The 27,136-nt window shown below is 38.1% G+C and overlaps 2 protein-coding genes across 11 annotated transcripts in view; one reads left to right on the plus strand and one right to left on the minus strand.

The window, feature by feature from the left end:
* Positions 1–27,136, minus strand: part of LTBP1 (latent transforming growth factor beta binding protein 1) — a 203,104-nt gene that overhangs the window by 150,444 nt on the left and 25,524 nt on the right. The gene's annotated exons all lie outside the window — the stretch shown is intronic.
* LOC308193592 (uncharacterized protein) overlaps positions 6–27,136 on the plus strand; it is a 42,690-nt gene continuing 15,559 nt past the window's right edge. For both annotated transcript variants that reach the window (XM_080588450.1, XM_080588451.1), the window contains exons 1-2: positions 6–9,463; positions 10,934–11,002. In XM_080588450.1, coding sequence (XP_080444576.1) covers positions 9,448–9,463; positions 10,934–11,002 — 85 coding nt within the window. In that variant the 5' untranslated portion in view covers positions 6–9,447. The remainder of the gene's footprint in view (positions 9,464–10,933; positions 11,003–27,136) is intronic.

Below are 27,136 nucleotides of genomic sequence, written 5' to 3' on the forward strand. Positions count from 1 at the left end.
GTTTTAGGAAAAAAATGAAAGAGACAGAATGATGTAAGAATTAATAAATTAGACTTCAAAAAAACTGGTAAAAAATAAAGACACTCATCTGTACTCCAAGTTTTCAAAAGATGATTTAGAAAGTTTACTAGTTTCAGATTGAGCATGTGATTTTTCCATGCATTTAGCATTTTCGTTGTTGTGGCAGCTCAACAAACACTTAACAACCCAATACAGACTACAGGGATTATGATAACTCTTTTCTGATAAGCAGTACCAGCTCAGAAAACAGGGAGGAATGGGAGAAAGCCCTCCTCAAAATCATGAGTTGGAGCTCAGCTTTGTTAGATGCATAGCCTTCCAGACTGGTCAGAAAAGAAGCAGTGCATTTAAACCCCTGTTTCCTACAGATTTTTTCAAATTATTTTACACTAAATACAGAAAGTAAAACCTATGCCCAGATGGCTTTCCCTCTGTTCCCAGAAACCTTGTTCCGTTCCCCAGCATACCCAGCTAGCCATAAGAACACTGCTACTCCTCCCCTTCTTCAGTCTTTTCCCCATCTCATCAGAAGGTCCATCCCTGTTTCCCACCTCAACTTTACTTCCCCCATCCACTTTCTCCTTGCCTGCACTATTGAACATCTGACAGATGTCCCACAACCACATGACTTCCCTTTACAGCAAAACTCTTTCCCCTTCTTGTCAAACAAGATTATTCCTTCAAGCTCACTTATTCATTGACATTACCAGTTCCTTATTTTTGTTGTTAGCTTCTCACTGCACAAGACCTTGCCAACTTTCAGTAGGAATTCCCCCCTCCTATTCCCCAAACCCAATATTATTTACCCATATACTACTAGAAGTAGGAACCATTTCTTTTCTAACCTAAAAGCTGTCTTTCCCATCCTCCACAGTACCACCCAACGATGAACAAGCAAGGGAGCAAATCACATAGTTGTTAGTCACAGACAATGAAACCACAAGCTATTTTGGGGCACTGGGTTGCATGGTGCCACTGCCGAGCAAGTAGTCATAACAGGTCTTCAATTAACAAATTAAGTGAGAGCAAGTCATCAAGAAGTTGTAGCTAGCGTAGATCACACTGCAGAGATATGCATTCCTCAAGATAATATTATCAATCACTAACCTAGTAGCAGTGGCTATTTAGGATTACACTGTCCTTTGCTGAACTGAAGGCACAAGGAGTTGGATGTCGTGATCCCTCATGCTCTTCTCAACTGAAGGTCTGTAGTATGTTTGGTCAGCAGAAGTGGAAACATGGGAAAATTACAGGCTTTTTAACAGATCCCTCAAAAAGTCAGAGCTCTGTAGAGCAAATAGCTGTCCTCAGAATAAGGCATGGGCCCTAAATCATAGAAGATGCTGGGCAGCACTTCCCCACAGTGATGAGACTAAAGAAGTAGTCATCTGTCTTCTTGCTCAGCTGAAACAGTATTGTTTTCCTACATCTGGAGCCGGAGCCAGACCCTATCTCCAAAGCAAAGCCTGATTCCTTAGTTATGTTATTTGAGGATGCTTAGTAACTGCTGTAGCCAGTGAATTTGTGGTTAGAACAGACAATAGGGTTTTGTCCTACACAGACTCTTATTAAGTTGGATCAGTTTTAGAAAAGTGCATTTGTTTGTACAGAAATTCTATGACGCTCACATGCAACAGAAACATGAAATCCTCAGACTATCTCCAAACCAAATTTTTTTTAATACAGTACTTACACAGTCTCATTATATTCAGTAAAAGTCCGTTCCCAAATTAAGACAGAATACTTTCAGTGTTGTCTTTAGGCTTCCTACATACCAGATGAAAGAGAGGCATCAGCGATGTTGGAGGTCAGGCTCAGAACTCAAAACAAGCTGACACTCTCAGCAAGAATACCTCAGCTAGAGAGAAAGCTGAAGACACCACCTTCAATACTGTTTACCTAATAACTTGAATTTCCTTGAAGAGTCACTACAATCCTTCCTGTACAACCTGGTGTCTCTACAGATCTAGTTTGAGGCCTGCGTATAAGGACATCTAGTTCTGTACCCAAACATAAGAGGGCTTACGCTGAATCTTTCCGATGGGATGTGCAAGCACCCCTTGACAGCAGAAGTCAACATAGTACAAAAGTCCACATTACAGCAACCTGTTAAAAGTTACTTATATGTGTTTTATGTTGTATGATGTTCCTTGCTTGACTGTACACAGACACTGCCATTTGAATGCCTGCTTGTCTATAGCCTTGTTAAGGCTATAACATGAAAAATATCACCTTTTATCACATATACAGCCACACTGTAGCCCAATCCTATCAACCTACAGAGTCCATCGTGACACTTGAACTAAAAAAAAGAGCCCACACACCATACCAAAGGAATGCCACAGACCAGAGGTTGAGATCTACTGTCAGAATCTAAAAATGTTGCCTCATCCTTCCTTCCTAGGTATTGCAATTTTCTTTCTTGATTTAGCTTATATTAATTATTAGCTAATTAATACTAAGGCAGTAGAAGAGTATGCTTTGCTCTGCAAGAGTGGTTTACTTAGAAATACATAAGAAAGCTGTAATCCCTGCTCCAGAAATTCTTGTTCTTTAAAGGAAATGCCTTTGCCTCATGTGAGTTGGTACTCTTAGTTTCAGCAAGGAGTAAAACCCCTACTCATATATTAAGGTGCATGCTTACAACAGTTTGCAGCATAAAACTGAAAAGCAGAAGATGATGCCAAGTTTTCATCTCACTTAAGTTAAGAGTTGTCTAGACCCTTGAACATTTTCTCTCAGTTTTGATCTTCTTGGTGTATAACTAGCAAGGATCTTGACTTCAGGTATGCATAAAAGTACTCCACATGTTTAAAAACAACTCAGTCTTGGGCATCCACTACTAGTATACATGCAAGCTAACTGGCAGCATGTTTTTGCCAGTCATCTGACCATCTCAACTAGTTTTGCTCAAGTGCAATTCCAGTAGAAGATTGATGGGGTCAAACATCAAAGCATTTATGAGATCCCTCTGTCCTGACTGCTCTTTTGATATTCAAATTCTTCTCAACATGACCTAGTTCCTAAAGATGTTAAGTTTATAACGAAAAGAACATTGCATAGCTAACTGTGATGCTGCATCTTCCCCTAGAATCAAGGACACTATTTTTCAACTACATCATGAGAGCCATATGAGACCAAGCACATAGCTCTGGTATCAACGGCTTGGGTACAGATGCTAGTGGAGAAACCAGTTTTCTTCTTAGACCAGCACAGAGGGGATCCTCCAGTGTTGCAGAACTTCTAAGTAAGACGGTATATTTCTGGTGGGCTCAGGAACACAGTGAGAGCATGTTTTTCCTTGTATCGATCCCTGTGAAAGAAGCCTTCAGAACTATCCCTTCTAATTGACTTCAGAAGACAGAGGAGAGATTTGCTGGTTCACAGAGAAGGCACGTAATGTTAACACTGAAAAAGATTAATACAAATATAAGATGCCACAAGGAAACATTTCAGGCCTAGTTTGGTAACAAATATCACCCCAACACCTATTACAGAAAAGATCTTAGCAGCTCTACTACAACCCTCTGAAGAAGCATTTGGTGCCATGACCATTGGTGCCAGCTTGCCAAATAACCCTCCTCCCAGCCTCAAGTACAAACACTTCTTTCCCTTTCCCAAAGGGTAGCCTCTGCCAAGTTCTGGAGCTCTGCCTGAGCCCCTCACAGGGGTCCTGTCTTTGTGTGGGGGCCCAGGCACTGTACCCATGCTCACATCTGCTGCACCAGGAACCCCTGGTCCAAAGCAAAATCCAAGCCTGCTGCTATGCTCATTAAGTAGCAATGCCAGGCACTAACTGTGCCATTATTTGAATACTCCAAATTAAAGAAAAAGTAGCACGATAGAAGGATTTCTTTACAACTCCTCCAGGTTCAAGGCCACCAGGAATAGGTGGTTCTACGTTACTACAACCAACAAGAGGATATTCAAAGTAGGTCACAGACACTCCCCACTAGACTTTTATAATTTAAAACAGAGAAATGAAAGGCATACTCATCGACTTAGAGATACTACACTTAACGTTAAGTGAGAAATAGCTCTCGTCTATTAACACCACCACCACAAGCAAATATATTTTAATACTTCCCAGCTTTACCATGTTGCTTACTGCACACTTGAATACTACACAACTAGTTTGAGCCCCTGGTCGTTGCAATACAAAATACTGAAGTAGTACTAATGTTCCCTGTGTTACACAGATTAAAATGATGCAATGGTTAGCTCTAATCTTTACATTTTGCACAAAACAGCCAAAACTAAACAAGATTTTTGTATTACATAGGCTTGTGTCACTAAATTATCTGGTAGTTTGTAATTTGATGGTCCAAACTGACTTTAACTTCAATAAACTTAACAAAAACTTTCCATAGCTGAAGTATACAAAAGGCAGATAAATGTCTAATCACATTTTCAACAAACAAAATTACAGACACTAGTAACAGCACTGCAAAAGGAGAACAAACTTTTGCAACTAGCCATCATGCAAAAAGAAAGCTCTCTGGTTGATACAAGCAGACCAGGAATGCTATGTATCAGAGTAACGCTGGCAAGCAGAAATGAGACCAGCAACGTTTGGCATGAAAAGTACTGTCTAGACTAAATAAGACAAGCCTGTCTCAGGCTGCTTTCTTCATTTTATTTACTGTAAGTCTGATGCTCCCTTCCTGGCTCCTAGCTAGCAATACTTAAAAAAAAAAAAATAAATCTGAATTGCTAGCATACTGTTTTTATACAAACCTAGAAATTCCTTCTTCTCTACCTCTTCTCAAATTCAGAATGAACAGCCAAATGGAGAAGAAAACCTAGCATTTTCTAAAATTATGAGATAATAAAGAAAATATGCAGGACAGTTTAAAAGGCATGAAAATAAAACAAAATCCCCCCTGCCCCGTAAATTATTAAAATTCAGTTGCTAGTTCAGCCTGACCTTTGCCAGCTGTTTCCTCCTTAGGTTTCTTGTCTGATTTTTTTTTTCCTTTTTTAAAGATGCAAGAAAAAGTTTAACTTCCCAGTTGATGATGAACATATGGGATTTCTTCAAAGTCCTTTACATTATCATACCCAACATTAATCAAGTGTGGCTTATTTCACAATGTACTACCAGTCACAAAAGATGAAAGAGAGGAAGTGTTCAAGCTTTTTCTTCTCACCATCTCAAAGATTCTGCAAAAGTTGATTTTATGTACAAAAATGTATTTTAATGCACAATCAAAATCTTGTCAATAAAATATAGGCTGAGCATTGAAAAGCTGGCACTGAAAACTACCTGTCCAAGAATAACTTGGGTTACATTTGCATTTTCATTATAAACCTGCCTTAGCTTTATGTCTTTGTAATAAAGTTCTCCCTAGGCTAAAATTTGCAGAGATCATTGTTTGGATATGACCAACTTGTTTAACTTGTTTTCAAACAACACCTTCAAGTTATTTATAGTTTCTGGTTGGTTGGATGCTCCCCCCCCCCTCGACTAAATAGGCTAAGGTGTTATTTACATCACATACTAGATTTTATTTGAACACAACGATACTACAAATCTTACTAGAGATTAATAAAGACACTTCATCTACACCAAGAGAGGTAAGCATGGAATCACAATTATTTTAAAATTCCCACACAAACATTGTAAAACATGAATTTTCATCCATAACTACAAGCTTTGCTCAACTTAGTTAAACGTAACTTCAGCAGTCAAATCCTTGTTGAAGACTCTTGCAGGGATTACCTACTCTTAAGTGTTGACTAATAAAGCTAGCCCTGTATTTGGAGACTCACCTGAATTGCTCATAGGTTAGAACCCTTTTGTTAGCATGAACTGGTGTAATAGCCAAACGAAAGCTCTATGACCTAACTGTTTTCAAACTAAGCTAGGAAATTATGACTCCATTGATTCATTATGTCTTCTGCACACAACACGATAAACTGAAACATGTAGATTTACAAACATTCCTCCAGGTTTCTAAACAGAGGTAGTATACTGAGTTTTCCAGAATCATAAGCAATGATTTCCTAAATGTCAAAAATCAGAAAAAGGTCTTAAAGCAAAAGAAATGTTGGTTGAATATTCATATATAAAATAAGAATAGATATGCATATTCACACAACACAATGGAAGCTACCATTCTTGCAAACAGGTTATGCAATAGCAGGTAACAGTTCTCACAAAAATAAAAGCAAATATTAAACTTGGAGAACAATCCTTCTGAAAAGGCATTAAATTATATAGATGTTAAATTTATCATTGGAGAAAAAGAAGTTTGCCTACTAGATCTTTTCATCAGAATGAGCACGGAAAGTTTGGTCTACCTCCTTCCCAAAGTGTCATCAAGATACAACTCTGGCAAATCTACAAAATCTTCATAGAGTATTAACTACCCTCAAAGGAAATCAATGCATGAGGTAACAGTATGTGCAAAGTTCAGAAAAATCAGTTATGATACAAAGATAAACAAGAAATAGACATGAATACATGGTCTCACACTAACAACTTGCAAACTTCCCTCTTCACATACCAAAATGGTGAACTAGAAGCTATGAATGACTCATTGTCTTATGCATACATTCACAAACATGTAACCAGTGAAACTCTTCATGATTCTGTATGAATTAATTCAATATCCAAATGATTTTATACAGGTTCTCAGCCATACATATATATTCATCCTGCCAGGCATCTCTTACCAGCAAAATCCAAGAAGACAAAAAAAAGGAAAAAAAACACCACCTAGGTGTCTTGCTGACTTGTTCTGATTGATTAATTTACTTACTTCCCCCAGGGCATTAAGTTTGATGATACTACATTCACATAAGATGTTTCGTGAGTGGTTTTTTTGGTTATCTGGGAGGGTATCAATCTCATTATTAATTCAGATTTTAAAGGATTTGTATTGATTTGCATTTGCACAAATACCTGCATTAAAAATTTGACCTTCAATGCTATGTTGCAATAGTGATTCAATATGAAGTTCAGTAGTTAATGGCAAACATACTTAACCAGATTGAGAGCTTCTTTGCTGCAAATTCAATACACAATCTTCAGTTAAATGAATGTATGATATCTTTTCCCTGATCCACATTTCATTTTCTATTGGAAAATTGCTTTTGTTATCATAGTGTTAGTGGCACGTTATTGAATGTTATGCTGACATTATAGGTAATAAAAAAATTTACCCTGAGAAAGATGCATTAATTAGTGACAATTTCTAATCTACCCACCCATCAGACAGACTTTAATATTAGAAAAGTATGCTGAAATGACAATTAAAAATAGAAATGCAAACTCCCACGATGGATGTTATACGATAAAGGCAAATGAGCACAGCTGCTGCAAAGGAAAACCATGCATCGCTAATCTACTCAAATTCTTTAGCATATTAAACAAAACAGCAGACAAAGAGCTCAGTTGGTTGATATAATTTACTTGAAATTTGAAAAGACTTAAAAGACTTATTTTACAAGAGGCTAGTAAGAAACACCAAATTATAAAACAGCGTTGCAAGCTTAAAATGGGCAAAAAGATGGGACAGAACAGATGCACATTTTTTTCTTGGATATACATTATGGTATGCCCTTTTGAAGTCTACCACCACATACATGGTTTGGTATCACCCCACTTCAGTTAAACAAGTCATTTAGAAGTATATGAAGTTTTGTTACAGTACTTCAGAAAATCCTCAAATCTAATTTGGTCTTACATATAACATTCATTTAAGCAAGAGAAATTGATTCTGAGAATATGCTTACGGCCTTGACTGAATTAAGCAGAAATCTGTCATATAGGAATACAAGAACTACATAAAAGTAAATATGCCAATAATGAAAAAACTTTGTCTACCCTTGAGATTCTGATAGTTTGAGTCATGATTATGAAAAAATAATGCAATGAGCAAGTAACTATACTATCAGGATTTTGTGTAGATACAGATGTGCTATCAAAGTTTTGTCACTACAGCTTATGTTAAGGAAACTATTTCAGAAGTATGATCTCACAGGTGTAAGCACAGCTTCTCAGAAGAGGTCAGAAAAGAGAATATTTTATAGGTTTATTACCTGTTTATAAATTAGACTTGTGTACAAATAGAAAAATGCGCAAAAGACAAGGCAATTACTAGTAGTTAAACAGGAACAGAGAAGTACTCAGTCTGGGTACATGGACTGTAGATGAAACTGAGCACTGGTGATCAAGAAAATCAGAACCACAATCATAAGAAATGATGAAAACTTGTCATGTGCTTTACTGACACTTACATTGATTGCAACCAACCAAGAGTCTCCAGCATCAGTGTGGTGAAAGTTTCCAGTGTACAAAACTGGATGAAAAGATAAAACTCAAAACATTACTATATATAAAGGGCTGAGAGAAAATAACAAGAAAGGACTTCAAAGGCATCTACACCAATAAAGTTAAAACAAAGGCAATGAAGAACCCATGCAGAGGAAAGCCAGACTCTGACTGTTCGGTTACAGATAAAATTCCTCACAGAAGGTATGATAAAGATGTAAAATAACCCTTAATTCCAAATAAAATGCAATAAACAAGACTAAAAAGGAATTTCATTGACATACTGCACAGTTTGTGGAAAGAACTATCACAAGACACAGATCACAATTGCTTCTGAGGATGAAACAAATATAAATGGATGATGAGCACAGCTAGAATTTTATTATGAAAAGATTGCAGAAAAAAACACAGAAATTCCTATGCTTAAGGAAATGAGTTTCCTAAATAATAAACAATGTAAATAACCCTTAATTTTCTCCTTGCAAGGATGTGCCAACAAATGTGCAAGTCAGAGCATTTTATCCCTCTGTAAGGCACATTGACTTCAGATGTATGCAACTACTAGCAGATGTAGTAAGACACTGACTTTTCTCAAGTGTTATACACAGAAAGCGCGATGTGCTCATTATATGAGAATAAACTCTGCCTTCATGTGTTTGAACAGTGAGATGTTATTGTGCGACAACCATCTGAACCACATTTACTGAAGGCTTTCTAAGTTGACAAGGAAAAAAAGTAAAAAATGCATAGTACTTTATGGCAGGCAAGCTTAGAAAATTTCAAGATTAAATCCAGACTCCAGCTTCAGTATGTGTATTTCTCAGCAGAAGCTCTTTTTGGCATATTATATCAGCAGCAAGAAGCTCTGACAGACTGTACTGGCTAGAGGATACACTCCCTGCAGTTCCCCAGGGACTGCTCTTACTAAATTATGCCACAGAATTTAGCAATCCTAAAGACGGAGAGGCCGACGGCGGGGAGAAGGGAGGAGGGGGAAGAGCAGAATCAAAATCTTTGTACAAATTCTCCTCCAGAGTGGCCACCTCAAGTCAAGTGATGCAACAACAGCATGCTGCTAGCCACATCTGGGAAGTCTGGAAAGGAAGGAAGAAAAGAAAGTATATGTCCTGATTGTGAAAAGATAAGTGATGAAAAGCTTTGGAGGTAAAAGTAACATTTATATTAGGCCAAGAACATTTTTAACATCTAAACTTTCAAAATGTACAACTACTTTCTTAGCTGAACTAGATAAACAACTCAGACCGTGTATTTTTTTTATACCACAAAATTGAGTAACAAAGATTATCTTTGTTTAAACTCATCACAAAAATGGAATGTTTCTATTTGCAGTAAGAACCAGGGAAAGGGGAGACAACAGCAAGCAGTTACAATCACTGGGAAGTCTAACTCTAGGGATATGTAGCTTCCTAAAATTTGTGACATCTACAAATAGTTTGAGTACAAAAATCACACAAATACATTTTCTAAGCAATCAAGGTCGTAAACTCATGCAAGACAAGATGACAGCAATTTCCAAAAGTTATTAATGAATTTTAGTTATTTCTTTACATTGTCATATAACTTTGTTTGGTAGAAGTGCATGCATGTTATGCAGTATAACTGTTTTCGTTATCGTGGATTTTCAGATGAATAACATTTGGGGAAATTGTGCTTGATACTACATGGTATTGTGTCTTTAAAAGACAAATAATAGGTAGCTTTAATCTTGTTTGTGTTGGTACATGATCCCTGATACAGAAATGTCACTTGAGCAGAGCTAAAGAACCAACTAAAGCAGCACTATCCGACTAAAGTTACAGGAACTAATAAAGATTTATTCACTGTCACGACCTGGAAAATTCCTCTGCAGAAAGAATCTTGACAAAGAACTTTGACAACAGTTTAAGAAGTATAAATAAGGCATGCTGATTTTTCTACTAGAAATACCAAACCAAATAATTAAAATCCACCAAAATATCTATCAAAATCTACCAAATATCTATTATCAGCTTATTTAATAATGAAGACCAGATATAGCTGATTTTACCTACATAGCTAATTACTTTGAGGCTTAGCAGGAGCAGCACTTAAAGACTATTTCTATTGGATTATCGTTCCAGAACCAGGAAATGCACAATATATGCCTTTTAACTTCAGATATTAAAGGAAGAAAAAAGTTTAGTACATCAACATTAACTATATAGATCTACATTTCATAATGTAAGTAAATAGTAAATAAATAGGCAAGTAAATAAATATGAAAACAATCTTTATTTAAATATAGACTGTCTTTTTCTCATTTACTTGCTTAATTTTATACTAGAAAAAATTGTTTGCTTGAGAACAGTGTTAAATTTGTTTCAGAAAGCAAACCCAAATAATACAAAGACAGCAATATTTCTGAGAAAGGCTCATGATTTTTAGCAAAAATTATATGGCTAAAGTTGACCATAGATTTCAACTGGACAGTGACTCATTGTTACACTGGTCATGAATCCAATAAATAAATGTTACAATTAACAATATAATCATGCATTGTTCTTATTTCTAAAATAATTCGGTAGAAGGTAAGCTTATCTTGTGCACTGAGGTCAGTGATGAAAACTTAACTGTCTCATATCTCAATTTCAATAGTGATCTCACTACCCGTGAAATGCAGTTTACACCAGAGACAGAGAAGCTCGGATAAAAAGGTTAGGACAGGTATGCATTTTTTCTCATCTCCACTTCTGTATCTGTAAAGCAATGACCTACATCACAACTCAGTACGATATTGCAAAGTATTTAACAGTGAAAGGTTTTAAGACTGTACAGTGGTCTATACACATGTAAAGGAATATGAAACAGTTAAACTGTTTTTAATATAGTCTGTTGCCCAGACACTCGTATAAAATCCTGATTCCACTAAAGTCAACAGCAGAACTCATTTACTTCATTGCTGGCTGTGATTTCATCCCAGGACTTTGCTAGTTGTCAAACGCAACTTTGCATCTTTAGACTTAAAATCTATGCTATGTTCGGCTGCCTTTAGCCAGTCTTCAAACACAAAGTAGAGATTCCTCTTGGTTCCTCATTTTAGTCCCTGAAACTCACATTTGTCTCCCTGGAATGCAGTGAAATGCAAACAAACTTAACACTAGATCCCTCACTTCAGCCCATGATCAACACGGATGAAGTATGTGAAAATGATCTAATTCCTTATTATAAATAAGAAGCCCAGCTACAGTTCAGTTCAGCTTGCAAGAAAGCAGCTATGAAGAATTTCTGACATACGGCTGAACCAACAGTGTCTGGAAGAACTTGATCTCCTATTCCAAACCACTTTGCCTACTTAAAAAAAATAAAAAAAATACTGTGACCAAAAGCCCAGACTGCATTCCAGAGGTCTAGGAATAGCTTGTTTTCCTATTTGCAGTAGGTAAATTTGAAGTCTGTGAGGCATTCCTCTGGTTTTTAAGGATGTCTCCGATTTCTCCTCAAAAATTCACTTTGCTTCTTTCTCTCTACATTTAAAATTTTGCTTTCCCTAGAACTACAAGTTATAAGAAATATTTTTCAGTGTGAATTTTTGCAAATCTGCAGTTGTTGTCCATGCCTTCTTTCCAATCCCATCCCAGTCCTTAATTTTGGCTCCCAGGCCTTATTTCTGCATACATTCTGGGGCGCTGAAGTTTGACTTACAGGTTATGTTATACAGAGGAATAAGGCAAACCACATTTCACAGTACTTAAACTTTTCCCCCCCCTCTGTTGCATAAGTATTTTTTTTTTAAATGTAAGCTGAATACTGTCATTCCAACAAGTCTAAACTGTAAAAAGGCAGGTTATAAGGTGTTTGAAATTACTTCCTTGGGGCTCCGTTTAGCAGTTTCCCTTCACATTCTTTTAATTTATGTGCTTCAGTATTGAAATGTCTGCTAGAGTTCTTTTTCTCTTTCCTTATTAATAACTTCAAAGAAATACATGCTTGAACTCCTAAATACATCAAACTAATTTAAATTATCTTTAAACACCCAGTGACTGCTCAGCAAACCAGAAAAAGCAGACTGTATCTGGAAAAAAAAACTATTTAGTTAGTGAACTACATGCACAATTAAAAATAAAATATGTTAATTAAACAATACCATCCATACATATATGTATGAGTTTGTTAAAAGTTGCTACAGACCCACGGTAATCTAGAAGCGTGAAACTAGACTAAAAAATACCTAAAACTACCCAATACATTTTTTCAAAGGGGGTTATGGCATACTATTTATGCTCTCGTATTTCCTGGGAAAAAAATAAAATTAAAAAACAAGCATTTATGGAAATTGTTATGAAGCAATTCAGAAGTGCAATTCAAATTACAACCTCATCAGTTTTGAGTATCATTTTTAACTAGCATCTGGTATATCTGGATTTGTTAGCTTAACTAAAAATAAAATCTAAGCACAGAATTTCCATCTACAAGGATGAGTCCTGTTGTAGGATTTTTGGAAATTTAAAAACAAGATTTCAAACTGCTGTTGTTTTAACGTTTAAAGAAAATTATACACAACTAAAATACATCCTTGATACAGCTAAATTTTGGGCTTAATTATAAACCAAATCTAAATACACATTTTCAAATCAGACAATTGACACTGACAACCTACTACCAGAAGCTACACAAATATTGTAAACAACTACACAAATTCTGTAAACAATCTGTTTTCTGTATTGGCTAATATATGTTGAAGCACAACCAAATCAAATGACCTTATACACATACTAGAAAATATACATCTTGCAAACAATCTGCTGAGATAATTTGTCATGGTAGAAATATAAGCAAGATAAATCTGCACCACCTCAGGACCACTCTGATAAAAGCATGTATATTGAAAACCATGAATCACATCTAATTCTGTAGCGTTAGCTGGTTTGTGAATTACACATCTTCAGCAGCCCTGAAGAACTTGTTCCACTGAACTTTTGGAAACTGGCACTCCTGCCAAATAGACCTTCCTGAGGCTGGTGCCTAGCACCACTTCCAAACAGCCTGTAGAAACTCTGCAGTCCTTTGGTTCTACAGGAAGCAAACGACAATTTACCTTAGTAAAACAAAGATTTCAGAAAGTTGTGGACACAAGGTGTTGTCAGATTCACAGTTATGTTTCCAGGTCACTTAGCCACCTTGAATCACGATGATGCAGAAGACATTCTTCCTGTTTCCAGCACTGAAACACTCCTGTAGCTGCCTGGTATTTCTCAATACTTTTAGAGTCCTTTGGCAGTTCTCACTGCTCAAAGATATTTTTAGAAACTCCAACAACAAACAGTGTAGGTACCTACCTTCACACACCATTTAATGATGAAAAGGAATAGCAGTGTGGAACCCCAGGGCTTAACATACTACTTTTGAAAGAAAGGTAAAAGATGGAGCAGTCACTGCTCATCTCCAATTCTTTCAAAGCTACTTACTGTTTAGCTTATTTAAATGCCTCCGCCCTTTGTTGATTACTTAGGCTCAAGCACACCAGATCATGTACAATGTAACCAGGAAAGAGTACATGGTGGACCTTCCATTTTGCACTACACAAAGAAAAGGTCTGAGTGATGCAAGACCCTGGACCTGACCCCTTCTGGCTAACTAGAGGATGCAGAAGTCCTACGATCTCTCCTTGGTACTTGCTGGTCAGGCAGCCTTCCATCTTGAGATAGGTTCCCATTCTGATGGGGAAAATCGCTGAATCATCCATAGGGATTTTCTAAATCTGTAGCCAGCCTTCCAAGGGAGATGTGTAAAGTTGGACTAGTACAGCAATCAACTTCCCTTCAGTTTCAGCCAGCAAATTTCTACCGTGAAACAATGGGCAGCCTTGGCTCCTAAGGGCAACATATACATATATACATACACACACACACTTACTCCCACCCCCACCAGTATCTATATCATATACATGACATGAAGCATGACACTGAAAAAAATACTAAGTTCAACTTCAAGAAATACTTGAAAGCTTAACGCTCGGTGCTTTTTGCCACTGAGCTTAGGCAAGAAACCATCGTTATACCAGAGAGAAGCACAGATCAGCGACACTGTAAACACAGAAAATCCTCTATTTCAACCCATGCCTCCAATTGCAGAAGACGTTATACTTGTGTTACAATCACTCCTCATTTTTTCTCACGCTGGGATAGAGCCATCATGTGATAGACCACATCAGCTGAATCCTTGCATAATACTGCTAGGTCTGGCTTCTCCAGCCTGCAGCTCTCATATCTGCGTCCAAAAGACATTATCACTGGGAAGAAACAGAAGAGAAGGACAATGGACATGGATTTTCCTTCCTGCTGCTATTTCCTTGAAGGCCAACTAATACTTTCCTCACAGCTAGTTTGTAACATCAGAGACAATCATCTCTGGTCTTCTGAAGAAGGGACTACAAAACTCTGAGATTCAACATAAACCTGGTCTGCGCGTGGAGCTTTCAAACTGAGATTTATGAAGTTGTGAAGGAGGCTCTGTACTTTTTTCTTCTCCTTCCTCATTTGCATCTTTGAGAGAAGGAGAAGCCTTGAGAAAGGTGTTGAATAGCACAGCACCCACAAATACCAGACTGGACATCTTGGACATACAGACATCTTGCAGGCCCTGGGTCTGCAATTTTGTCAGCCAGCCACGTCAGAGAAGCTCCCGGACTGCCGTGTGCTTGCAAACAAGGGCCTGCAAGAAGATGTCTGCATCATAGAATGACTCAGGTTGGAAGGGGCCTTAAAGATCATCTCATTCCAACCCCCCTGCCATGGGCAGGGATGCCACCCACTAGATCAGGCTGGCCAAAGTCCCATCCAGCCTGGCCTTGAACACCTCCAGGGATGGGGCATCTACAACTTCTCTGGATATCTTATGTGAGCAGCTGGTTTGGCTTCACACAACAGAGCAAGGAGCACCAACGCATCTGCTCTGAATGTGAAAGAATTCTGAGAAGATAACAAAACCTCAGTCATTGTTCACTGAGAGAAACAATACTAGGACAGGGGGAACACCATGAGCATGAGCTCACATCAGGCATTTGCCTGAGCAGGCGGGAAGATGAGAGGCAGCTGTACCAATGGTATTAGTGAGCAGAGAATGAGGCTCTGTTGCTGATATTAACTTCATAACTGAACAAATGGGGAGAGGGAGACAAGACTGAGAAAAAAAAGAAAAAGGAAAAATAACATACACAGGAGCCACTGTATACCTATGTTATGGGCCAAGGATGGCCATGAGCAGAACAGACAGGCAAGCTTTTTATAATCCTTACAGCCTTGCTGCTTCTTAGCTTATAAAAAGCTTTTTCCTCACTTCTGCATACAGGTAGATAGAAACTGGTAGAGTATAAAGGCTTTCTTTCATACCTAAAGCAATCTACTTACACCAAAATATCATCTTCCACACATAGTTATTCTTAAAGAGCAGCTTTTTTCCCAGTTCAGCATAACTTTCAGTGCAACAGAAGCACACTTAAGCACTTTGTTGAGTAAAAAACTATAGCAAGTCTCTTCCCTCGTAAAACCGAAGACAAAAATCCACAAGCATCTGAAAAGCTCACCCAATTTCAGAAGCCCAATTTCCTACTAAAATGAAAATGAATCAGATGGATCTTGAGCATATTCAGATTTTAAAGAATAACTTTAAAAATTTTTGCATTGTTCTGCTTCTTACTGTGTGGAGGCCCGCAGTTCTTCATTCTACAGTGTGCTGCATGAAACTTCGTAGTGCCACAGTTCCAAGTGCTTTATTATTAATTGTAAAATAACGCATAATAATCAAAAAGAAAAACATTTTAAAAACAACATTCAAAAAGATAAAGTTCAGGCTGAGCTTTTAGCCACAACTATTTTTCCTGACTACTGATCGCTTGATTTCTCAACTGTAGCTTCTATGAAGACTTTTTGTAGTAAACTGACTTTTTTTAGTTTGCCTGCAAATTCTGATTTCATTTAACTCAGGCCTGCTCTCTAAATTAATTGAGACAAAGATGATAACAAATAGACTATATAAACAACTACAATTGATTTAAACTGGTTCTTTTATTCCCCAGTAAAGCAGGAAAAAGAGAAGCAGGAAGGAACAGAAAAGCCAGGAGCTGACACTTGAAGAAATGAGTGCATTATAAAATTCAACTCTATGTAATAACTTCAACAATTAAAATGATATATTTTCAGCAGAACATCACAGTAATACTCAATGTAACTCAAACTGAAACCAATAGTTTCATACCAATACCTGAGGCTCAAAACCAGCTGTGGCTCACTATAACCAACTGCTTGTGTTTAAACATACAACTGAAAGTAGTTCTGAAAGCTTGTGCCAAGCATGCTAAAAAGCTCTAAAAATAAGTGCTCTATAGCAAGAAACTAAATATCATTTTAAGAAGCTAAAGATTTTAAAAAACACATGGGCAGTGTATTCTATACTGATAGAAAAGTTTGAAAATATTTTTGATTACTACAGCTGTATGGTACTCAGTGTACCAGGAGGACGTTTAATCAGAATATGAACTACTTCCGAATGAGTCACTGGTACTTTAGAACTTTATGTATATTATCAAGAGACACAAACTTAGTAAAGCCACATCGAGTTCAGTATCTAAAGCAACTTGACAACTATTATGTAGACTTATAACATCTCTCTCTCAGCATCAAAAAGGAACTTTGAACTGTACTTGTGGGAAGAGAAACACTTCACAAGCATTCCCACAGAATTTTGTATCTACAACAGTGCAGCCACCAAAGACTGAACAGAAACATGTGGCAATCACCAACTTTTATTGCCTCTTTGGTTTCATTCTTTTAGGCTGGATAGCTTCCCCCATCTTTTTTTTTTTTTTTTTAAAGAGAAAATAACAGACTATTCAAGTATATTTAAATGGCTATAATCTAAATAAAATGGCAGTGTCATTTGCTATAGAGATGCATTGTCTACAGTGTAGTCTAACAAGCCGAAGATTATGCCTACTAAGCTCTGCACCTCAAAGCCCAGGTTCACAACTCTTACAGCATTCAGGACATGTTTTGTAACAGTTGCTGAGAAGAATCCTTCAGTTTAAAAGACTCAAGCCAAAACTTGGCAAACTTGGTCTTGTTTCAAGAAGGAAACTTTCTTCTGCCAAACTTGAAAAGGAGTGGATTTTAGCATTTCCAGCTTGGAAAAGAAAAAAAAGATTATTTTTATGATTGCATACCTTAAATTAAAAGAAACAAAAAACCCACAGCAACTTTATGTTTTAATACTCTAACATAATCCTTATAAGGATGAATATTTTGCCCATATAAAGAAAATTAAATTAGTTTAAAATGTTGCAGAGTGCACATGAAGAATAACATTTTCAAGAAGGGAGCTTAGCCAATGAAAGCAAAGAATGCTTTTTAAATTGGGAATCATCAGCTTGTTTCCATAGCTACTTTTTAAACAACTGTAAGCTTGATCATTTCTTAGAACAACCTTGTTTACTATGAATAACTAAAATAGGTGTTCTAAGAAAAAGCTACTTGAAAGCATTTACAAGCATGTGCAATGATTAACAGTGGCTGCTGTTCTAAACTTTTTAAAAAGAAAAGCAGTATATTATCTGCTGTTTGCTTATATTTTAACATTTACCTTTTTAAAAATATTACTACTGAATATAGCATAACCCTTAGATAACCCAAACAGGATTCCAGTCTTGCCATGCGAAACACTTCAGAAATACACAGCAAGGCAGAAATTACAGTGCAAGGATAACATAGGCCAAATACAGAAAGAAGTTGGAGTGAAAGAAGAGCTCCAATAGACGAACAGACTTCCCAAAGCAAAAGAGAAGATGAGCAACAATTAGTCAGCAGATCTCCCCCAGGTCATTTTTGTAATTAACTTCTTCCATTTTCACCAATGACAACACAATATAAGTAAATATCAGTTAAGCAGACTGCAGCTGCATCACATCATCCTAGTATGAATAAACAATGCACCTCATAAAAAAAGAAGGTCAGTTCATGTTACAGAGAAGTGTAATACAGCAACATCCTGGTGGCGGCTCTGCCACATACAGAGCAACCTGGATGTTGTGAAAGCTAAAGGAACTCTAGGTCTCTGTCCATACATCCAAGGCCAAGCTGCATCTTACCTTTGGGTAAAGTTAAAGCACTTGCTAGAGGAGCTACATTGTATTTATACAGTTACCCTGGTTCATTTCATGTCCCAGAGGAGAATCCAGAAGCCTGAAGATTAACCCCAATGACATCTCCAAAAGGAGCTTTGCCATAAAACATGCAAGCATTGTAGGGATAACTGCATTTGTAACAGTGGGCCCAGATCTGGGGTGGCAGACTCCACCTGCAACCACAGGTTATTCAAAGCACTCTAATACCATAGCACTCAAGAACAAACAGCAATGTACACCTGCAACAGTTCTCCAAAGAAGTGTTGGTAACTGCTTGACAGCGAAATGTCAAGACGACTGTGAAGAAATACATACATCCTCTTCCTGCAAGACCTTGATCATAGAATCACAGATGGGCTTGGGTTGGAAAGGACCTCAAAGATCATCTAGTTCCAATTCCCTGCCATGGCAAGGGACACCAACTAGATCAGGTTGCTCAGGGCCTCATCTAACCTGGCCTTGAACACCGTCAGGGATGGGGCATCCACAAACTCTCTGGGCAACCTGTTCTAGTGCCTCACCACCCTGTGAGTGAAAAAATTCCTCCTAACCTCTAATCTAAATCTCCCCTCTTTTAGTTTAAAGCCATTCCCCCTCATCCTGTTGTTATCTGATTGAGCAAAGAGTTGCTCTCCATCTTTTTATTTTTATTTTTTTTTTTTTACAAGACCCCTTTAAGTACTGAAATGTTTTAATGAAGTCACCCCAGAGCCTTCTCTTCTGTAGGCTGAACAGCCCCAGCTCTCTCCGCCTTTCCTCACAGGAGAGGTGCTCCAGCCCCTTGATCATCTTGGTAGCCCTCCTCTGGACCTGCTCTAACAGCTCCACATCCTTCTTGTGCTGGGGGCTCCAGACCTGGATGCAGCATTTAATCACCTAAGCGGCTAGAAAGAAAACCTGCTCCCCAACAAGACAACCACCCAGCTAGGTAGAATGTGCATCTCCCTTCTCCACTGGAAACTAAAAAAGGGGGTAAAAATGTCACTCCTCAAAAGACAAGCTGTTACAGAAAGCAATGACAGACTGACTACTCTGGAATCAGCCTCAGAGAATCTCCTTACAGGGACACAGCACACAATTAGCTGTTCCTCCTCTTTGCTTTTTTAATAATAGCAAAATTTGGCAATGAATGGGAATGGGAAAAAATACAAAGTTTATACACCTTTTTCCTTATACAAACTCATTCTCTTCAGTCTCCATCACCTGAATTCCCATTAGAAATGTTCTGAGCGTACAGCTGTGGGTTACATCTCTTTCTAATCTTACTTCCAGAAGCAGATCAAAAGACAATCCAATCTATGAATTCGCTGGATTTCTAAATAGTCCATCAAAAAAATGATAGATACAGCCCTCCAGTGTACAACAGAAGAAAAACATTTCAGGATGCAAAACATTCCCTGCAGCAAAAAGCCTCTGGAACAGTGAAAGAGGAGATGAGGGGATGCTGACTTCTTGTTAAGGACCTGCATGTGTGCAACAGCTGGAATTCCCAAACAAGCATTATATAATAACAAAAAGCAAAAGCTGTTCAAAGCAATAAGGAGACACAGCTGGGACTGCAATCAGCAGTTGTCCTCTGCTTTAGAGCTTCAAGGTTCTAGTGCAGGAAGCAAGAGACACACTTGAGCTTTTGCTGCAGTAACAGATTATCACAATTTAAGTACAAAGTGCACACATGCTGAGCCTCACAGTAATTATTAATTTGCCAGTAGCATCAATTCTACAACCATCCTCACCCATCACACAGAATCCAGAACAAAATCCATACCAAAGAGGTCATTACGATCATTCATCAGTTGTACAGGTTGTACATCTGATTGATACTTTTTTCGGAAGCATATACAGGCTATAAAACATAAAAATAGTACTGGGAGAGCTCTTTCCTTAGACAAAACCCATACGGAGAAAGACAGGTAATTAAACTTTTTGCTCCCCAGAACTGTCACACTCTAGAAGTACTTAAAGGGATTCTAGAGTCAGATACTGCTGTCCAGAGGTAAGCACTGAAGATTATTACAAAAGCAGCAAATTTGTCTTATGTATTTGTCTTATGCCCTAAAGTTTGAAACTTTCTGCTAACAGAATGCAAAAACAAGGAGCCAGAGACGTAGACTGTTTCACTGTGTGGCTCTAAGTGGTATAAACATGAGGGATATTTGTCAGGAACAGGAATGGAAGAAGCTCTACAGAAGAGACAGACTTCATTTCAAATTTAATAGAACTAGGTCGATGGCTTATCGTAGTCTAAGAATATCATAGTGGAATTTTTAAATTGAAGAATGGGAAAGAAAGTATACAGCTCTGAACACAGTCATACTTTTAGTGAAGTCAGTGTACTCAAAGAAGAAAGCAAAAGTTGGTACCAGTCAAACAGGTAACAGTGAAGAAGAGCTAGAACAAGCAGTATGTTTTAAACAGGTATAGAGCAGGCAACCAAACCGTAAGTACCTGCGCTTCTGCATGAAACAGCACAAGTTCAAGACAGTGAGTGGTCAAGACTGACCAGCATTATATAGGCATATTAGGAAGGAAGTATCACTACCTAGGAAAACAAACAGGAGGATTGGGAAAAGTCAGTGGAAGCTGTAAGACTGATGTTACCTATCAAGGAGTAGCCCCCCAAAATAGGTCAGCAAATTAAAAACAATCACTAACTGAGCATCTCTGTAGACTGTAATTTCCCATGGAGGAAACACAGCATTAAGACTGTATTAGCAGCTGCTTAAGACAGCAACAGCTATCATATCACTGAAGCTGTAAAGACAGGAAGTGATAATATGAAATTCCAGTTACACCCAAGCAAAAGCACCAAAACTAAGTTTTTAGATGGGATTAACAACATCTTCATGGATCACCTAGTCAGGAACCCAGAAGAGAACAAAGTCTTGGTTTAGCCAAATTTGTGTATAGAATCCAATTCAAGTGTTACCAAAGAAGAGATGCTGCAAGAGTGAGCAAAACTTGCTTACAGTTAACATTCCTTAAGGGGGAACAAAAGGCAAAAGATTCACTACAGCAGTTTAGAGTTTCAAGAAGAATGAACATAAAATGGAAGCTAATTAAAAAAAAAATCAATGAGCTGAAAGCCTGCCCAAAAGTCTTTCAACCCAATAAGCTATGTATTAAAGGAACACGCAGAGAAAAGGCCAGAGAAGAAAATCTCAATTCTTCCCATCTGTGTTCATCATAAAGAAGCTTAGAAAGGTTCCTATGCCTTTCTTTATGAGGAATTCTCACAATCCAATTCAAATTGCAGCACAGAGCTGATCATGGAACAGTCAGTCAACACCAAGAGGTCATTAAACCTGAAAATTTTCACCCCCAAACTTCTAAAATTTAAGCCAAATTCTACCCATCTACTAACACTGTACTCAGGCACAACAGAAGCCAATAGTTCTCTATTGTATATATATATTGAATACAGTAACTTTTGTCCACTGTATAAAAAAAGCATCGGACAGGGTTTTATTCGCCTTACTGTTGGTGTGGGACATGTTTTTAAACACTTTGTTACAATCCATGTACAATGCCTGAAAAGGCAAATCCAAAAGTGAGCTCTTCAAGAGCGATGCAGATCTTGACTCAAGCTGTTTTCTCTCTCATTGTAATGAAGACTGACTCAGTTGGCTTCCTAGCTTAGCTGAGACACGGCTGAACAACAAGGCAGGGGCTGGAGGATGCCCCTTCACCCATTCAGTTGATCCTTCCATCCCACTGAAGACAGTATCAGTAGAGGAGAGCTGAAGAGCCAGACGACAATTTCCTCGATATTACGCCAGGACTGGCCAGCCATTTCTTGCACCAAAGTTCTCCTCAGGCAAGTGGTGGCATGAAGCCATGTGAACCCATAAACCAACCAGCTACTGCCATCACACACATTAACCTCGTGCTACAGATAAACCTCCAGATTAAGGCTGGTTTGGGATCCCAGTCACTCCCTATAATTTAAGCCTCTGCATCAAAATGAGATTCTCTTTCTGAGAACTCTTTTCCTGTTAAAGATCGTAATGAAAACACTGAACCTCCTCTAACACCTGTTTGTAAGACCTTCACATCACTAGATGATTGCTCAAGTCTGGATAAAACAATGTGATCCCTTACCAATAGGCTGCACCACCTCAAGAACAGTAATAATTCAAACTGTACGACTGTGCAACTCAAACTCATTAATGTCTTGTGTGGTGGTGATGATACTTGATCCTTTCAAAATCCCTTCCAAGATGTTTGTTTTTCTGGTGGATAGAGACTGAAATTTTTCTGTCTGAAAGCTTACATATGTTGTTGAGTTCAGCAGAGACTCCTTTTGATGGACTGGAGCTAGAAAGCATCTGGCCACGTGAAGTACTCTGCACATGCAGCGAGTGACCTTTCAGCAGTATGTTGGCTTCTATTCACCAGAAAAACACAAAGATATCCTTGAAAGAATTTTGAAAGGATAAAGGTGTGGTAAAAATCACAAATGTTCAGATCTAAAAGGTCTTATAAACAAGCCAGAGCAACAGACTGGACTTTGTCCACCAAAACACCCGAAGGCTTCCCTCAAAACAATTTGCAGAAATGATCTGCACACTTCTACCACCGTGAGCTAGGCAAACCTATCAAATGGCTAGTCTATTTTCTAGCAAATTTACATCTGTTTACCTTTCACACAACACTTAAGGAAGGTTATGGTCCACCACTCTGCTTCAGACCTGGGTCCGTTACAGTCTAACTGGCAGCAAGAATACTCAGTCCAACACAGGTAACTACAAATTACCCACCAGCTTACAGACTCACTCCAGGCCTAAAACCACTAAAGGCAATTAAATGAAGTGCACACAGAGGATCTACTGCATTGGAGTAAGGTTCTCTAATTCAGGAAGCTGAACAAGAGACCCCGTGTCTTTGTGCTGCAGTGGTGAGAAAGCCAAAGAGGTCTGAAGATCACGATAGGAACTTGCAGTTACCTTCATAAGCATTCTCACTCCTTGTGGCCAGGAGCATTGAAATGCATGCCAATGCAGCTCAAAAAATACACCACGACTCAGACTGATATCACCGTCATCACAAAATCGTCTCCATGTTCTCTGCCAACGCAAATGATCCCAGTCCTGATGGTGACCAGCTATCCCAGCTAAACAGTGACTTCAGCTCCTGCAGCCCGATGACTGCATTCCCCTAGAATGATGAATGGAGGTGCTCTTGAGGGCTGACTCAGTGCCTGGCAGTGGAAAGAGATGAGTAACTACCTTTGAACCAGTTTTTGTTCTAGCATACATACATCAATAGTACTGCCAAAGACTACAGAAGCGAAAATAGCTGCAGTATCAGAATGGTCTCAAAAGACTTTGTTTCAACTTTGGTTGATGCCAGAGATCCTTGACACATGCCTAGGGCTGCTGCAGCAATTAAAATCAATCATGCCTTCAACTAACTTCTCAGCACCACCTTACTAGTCCTCAAATGCTTCTGATCTTCATCAGAACACGTGAGGACACAAAGCCTCCCAGTGAAAATGTAAACTCATATGGAGCCTCTATTTACATAAGGACACCCCTGTGCAGAATGCCCTGACATACTAAGAAAAAATGTAAAATTACTGTTTTGTAACTTCTAGCATGACTTAATTAAATAACCATCTATATTACTACGTTTAAGTTTGATAACAAGATCCAACAAAGCTGATTTTTCTCAGAAGAATGATTACGTGCAGCAGATATAGAAGGAGAATGAGAGGGGCGTCACTTTTTTTTTTTAATCCAGAATAAACTTTTAAAAAACTTTAATAGCAAAGCACTAAGAACTCCAAGTCACCCACAGTGGGAAAACAGCAAAAGTTAACTTGTCTAACAGATAAAGATCTTTTCTGGAGAGCCGCACAGGATGTCTCAGCTGTACAACAGCTGTGAGGAACTACACAAGAGGAAAGGTGTTGTGCCCCCATCGTATCCTTGGTATAGACGGACAGCTGGCTGCTAACCCATGGGATGTCAGGTGATGGGCTCTAGGCAAGAAGTCTGAGCAGAGATGCGATATTAACAGCAACCCACAACAGAAAGTACCTAAGGACAAGCACTGAGCATTTCCTCCTCTACACACACTCAGTTTTAGCCAGGCACTTTGCTGTTGCTTTACTGCCCCCAAGCCTAACCCCACACGTTAGCATTGCAGGCTGAGTTTGTGAAGACAGCTACACCAGATCAGCAATTCATGGAGGGGGGACAGACACCACGCACCAGGAAAAAGGCAAACTAAATTTTCTGTTCATTTTCCTTCTCAGTTATTACTTGCAGAAATAGAAGTATAAGCCCCTTTTGGGGAACTCGTTTCTTTAAAAGAAGGTGTCACGTACCATGCCCTCTCTAGCTGCAATGTGCTCTGCAATAAAAGTAGAACAGGAGAAGCATACAAAGCAAATAATTTGGGGTTGACTGTGACTGCATCTCATTTGTTTTTAATTTTGGTATTAGTAATCTTTCTACTGAAGCCATAAGAGAATACAATAGAGCTCATGTATTGATTTGTGTCCATCTGCCATTTGAAGAAAAGAGGATTCACTTCAGCATTCAGTAGAAAGACAATTATGCACAATGAACAACATAGATGGCTCAAAAAAATGTGCTGCCAAAAAATGACATATTCCAGGGAATTCAAACCACCCTTTTCAAAATTCTGGCATTCTGTAACACGAAAATAAACTCTAAGTAGAAGGAAAAGCAAAGCTTGCCACCTACTGCCCAACAACATAATAGTATGTACTAGTATTGTCTATCCTTCCTTTTAACAGACTTTGCTTTTGAGACTCATTTCTCTGACACAATACGTACAGAACTCCATCTTCCGTCGTCTTTTTAATAACAGAAAACACAAAGCTCCCAAAAGCAGTATTTTGTTTTAACTGTTTTTAAGCTGTTTATGAAATCCCTTAGAAGTCTGACGCATCTTTTATCATAGCACCCACACTGAAAGAGAATTCCTTTTAATGTCATTCAGTGGTGGTATGGGCTCTAATAAAGACTGTCTTCTGCTGGATGGTAGGTTTTCTGTATAGAGCACACTTCAAATAGAAAATATATATATTACAACAGACAAAACTTGTAAGAAAATATTTTTCCTGTACACACCTATAGAGGAGATTTATTTTAGCTATAAATTGCAGTAGTAAGAGAACAGGGCTGTAACAAAGACTACTTTATTCAAAATATTTCCTTCAACCTGCAAGCTCGATGTATCAACTAAAGAAATGGGTCTCTTTTTGTTCACAAGCACAGGGAAATTCTCTTAAATAATTGCAATGCTTTGGTGAACTACTAGCCTGCAATTATTTGCATGTAGTATTTTAGGAGAATGGTGTTTTCTGAATAGCAGTAGGTCCTCTGCATAACATAGGAGGCTACTTAAAGTCAAGTAGTTGTATTCAATTGCTTACAGAACTTCTGAGCACACTAGAAAACACATCTTCACATGCAGTGATGTGGACAAGACATTTCAAATTAACCACCAGTCCACCCTCTGGTACTCCAACACCTTTCTCGTTAAAACCCTATGAGACAATTCAGGGAAAGTTTGCTAGAGTGGGCAATCAACAAGGATTTACTGCAGACCTCCCTCTAGCAGAATACTGGCTGGTAAAATCCAATGTTTGAACAGTAACACAGAAAATTACACTTTCTCCAATTGCCTAGGCTTCTTCAAAGTCTGCATTCGTGTCCTAAATACACGGTCACACACACAAAAAATCACTCATTGTATACTGATGAGCAGTAACCTTCAAAATCCAACATAAGACTACATGATTAATAAACCCCCATGAGAGTGGTTACATTAACAACTGATTACACACTGAACTGAATCCAACAGCTTTGGATTCCTGAGAGGAATTTATCGAAGTACAAGGATGTATGTCATACCAAACCTTCTTGGAGCTTAGGTAAAATAGAAACTGCTTTTCAGTAGGAAAAAGTATGGCTCAGTGAAGAAAAATATTCAGACCTAGCACTGAAGAAGAGAGTGAGTTTACTAGAGATGAAGTATATGTCTCTTGGGGATCCTAAGTCATCAGCCAAGCAAGCTATTCATGGATGAGAAATCAATGAGGCATTTGTCATTAATCAGACAGGCCCAATCCTGAAAATATGTCTGTCTTTGTCTAAGGCAAGCCCACATCATTCTCTGAATAAAGATTCTTGAACCATCTAGTTATCTGCTACACAAGCAAAATGCTAAGATTAAGTAAACCCCCTGAAAAGGGGTTCCTTGTGTCTTTGTTATCTATTTAATAAGGTTATTAAGAATGAACCCTCAATATAGATTAAGTGTTTAGACAACAACAGAAGTTGTACTAACATCCAAGACCAAAAAAAAACCCCAGATGATACCTGCAGCTTATCTTATTTTTGAACAGCTGAAGATTAAATATTAAGCAAAATTGCTGATACAAAGAACAAAGGCAGACATCTACAAACATACTAAGCCTTTCCTCTAATATCCCTAAAACAGAGGAAAACATTCCTGGTTCATTGATTATTTTAACACTAAAGAAAAAAAAACACATTTTTCTGAACACAGAATACTGTTAAATCATATATATGAGACCAGCAAGAAACCCTATTCTCAATTTGGTTTTCTTTCTTCGGATGTTAAAGGTACAGATGTATTTTAACAGTAGGCATTGGTTTTCCAAATCAGCCTCCTGAGATCTAGTC

Source organism: Anser brachyrhynchus, assembly GCF_964034855.1.
Source record: "Anser brachyrhynchus genome assembly, chromosome: 3".
In the NCBI taxonomy this organism is placed as follows: Eukaryota; Metazoa; Chordata; class Aves; order Anseriformes; family Anatidae; genus Anser; species Anser brachyrhynchus.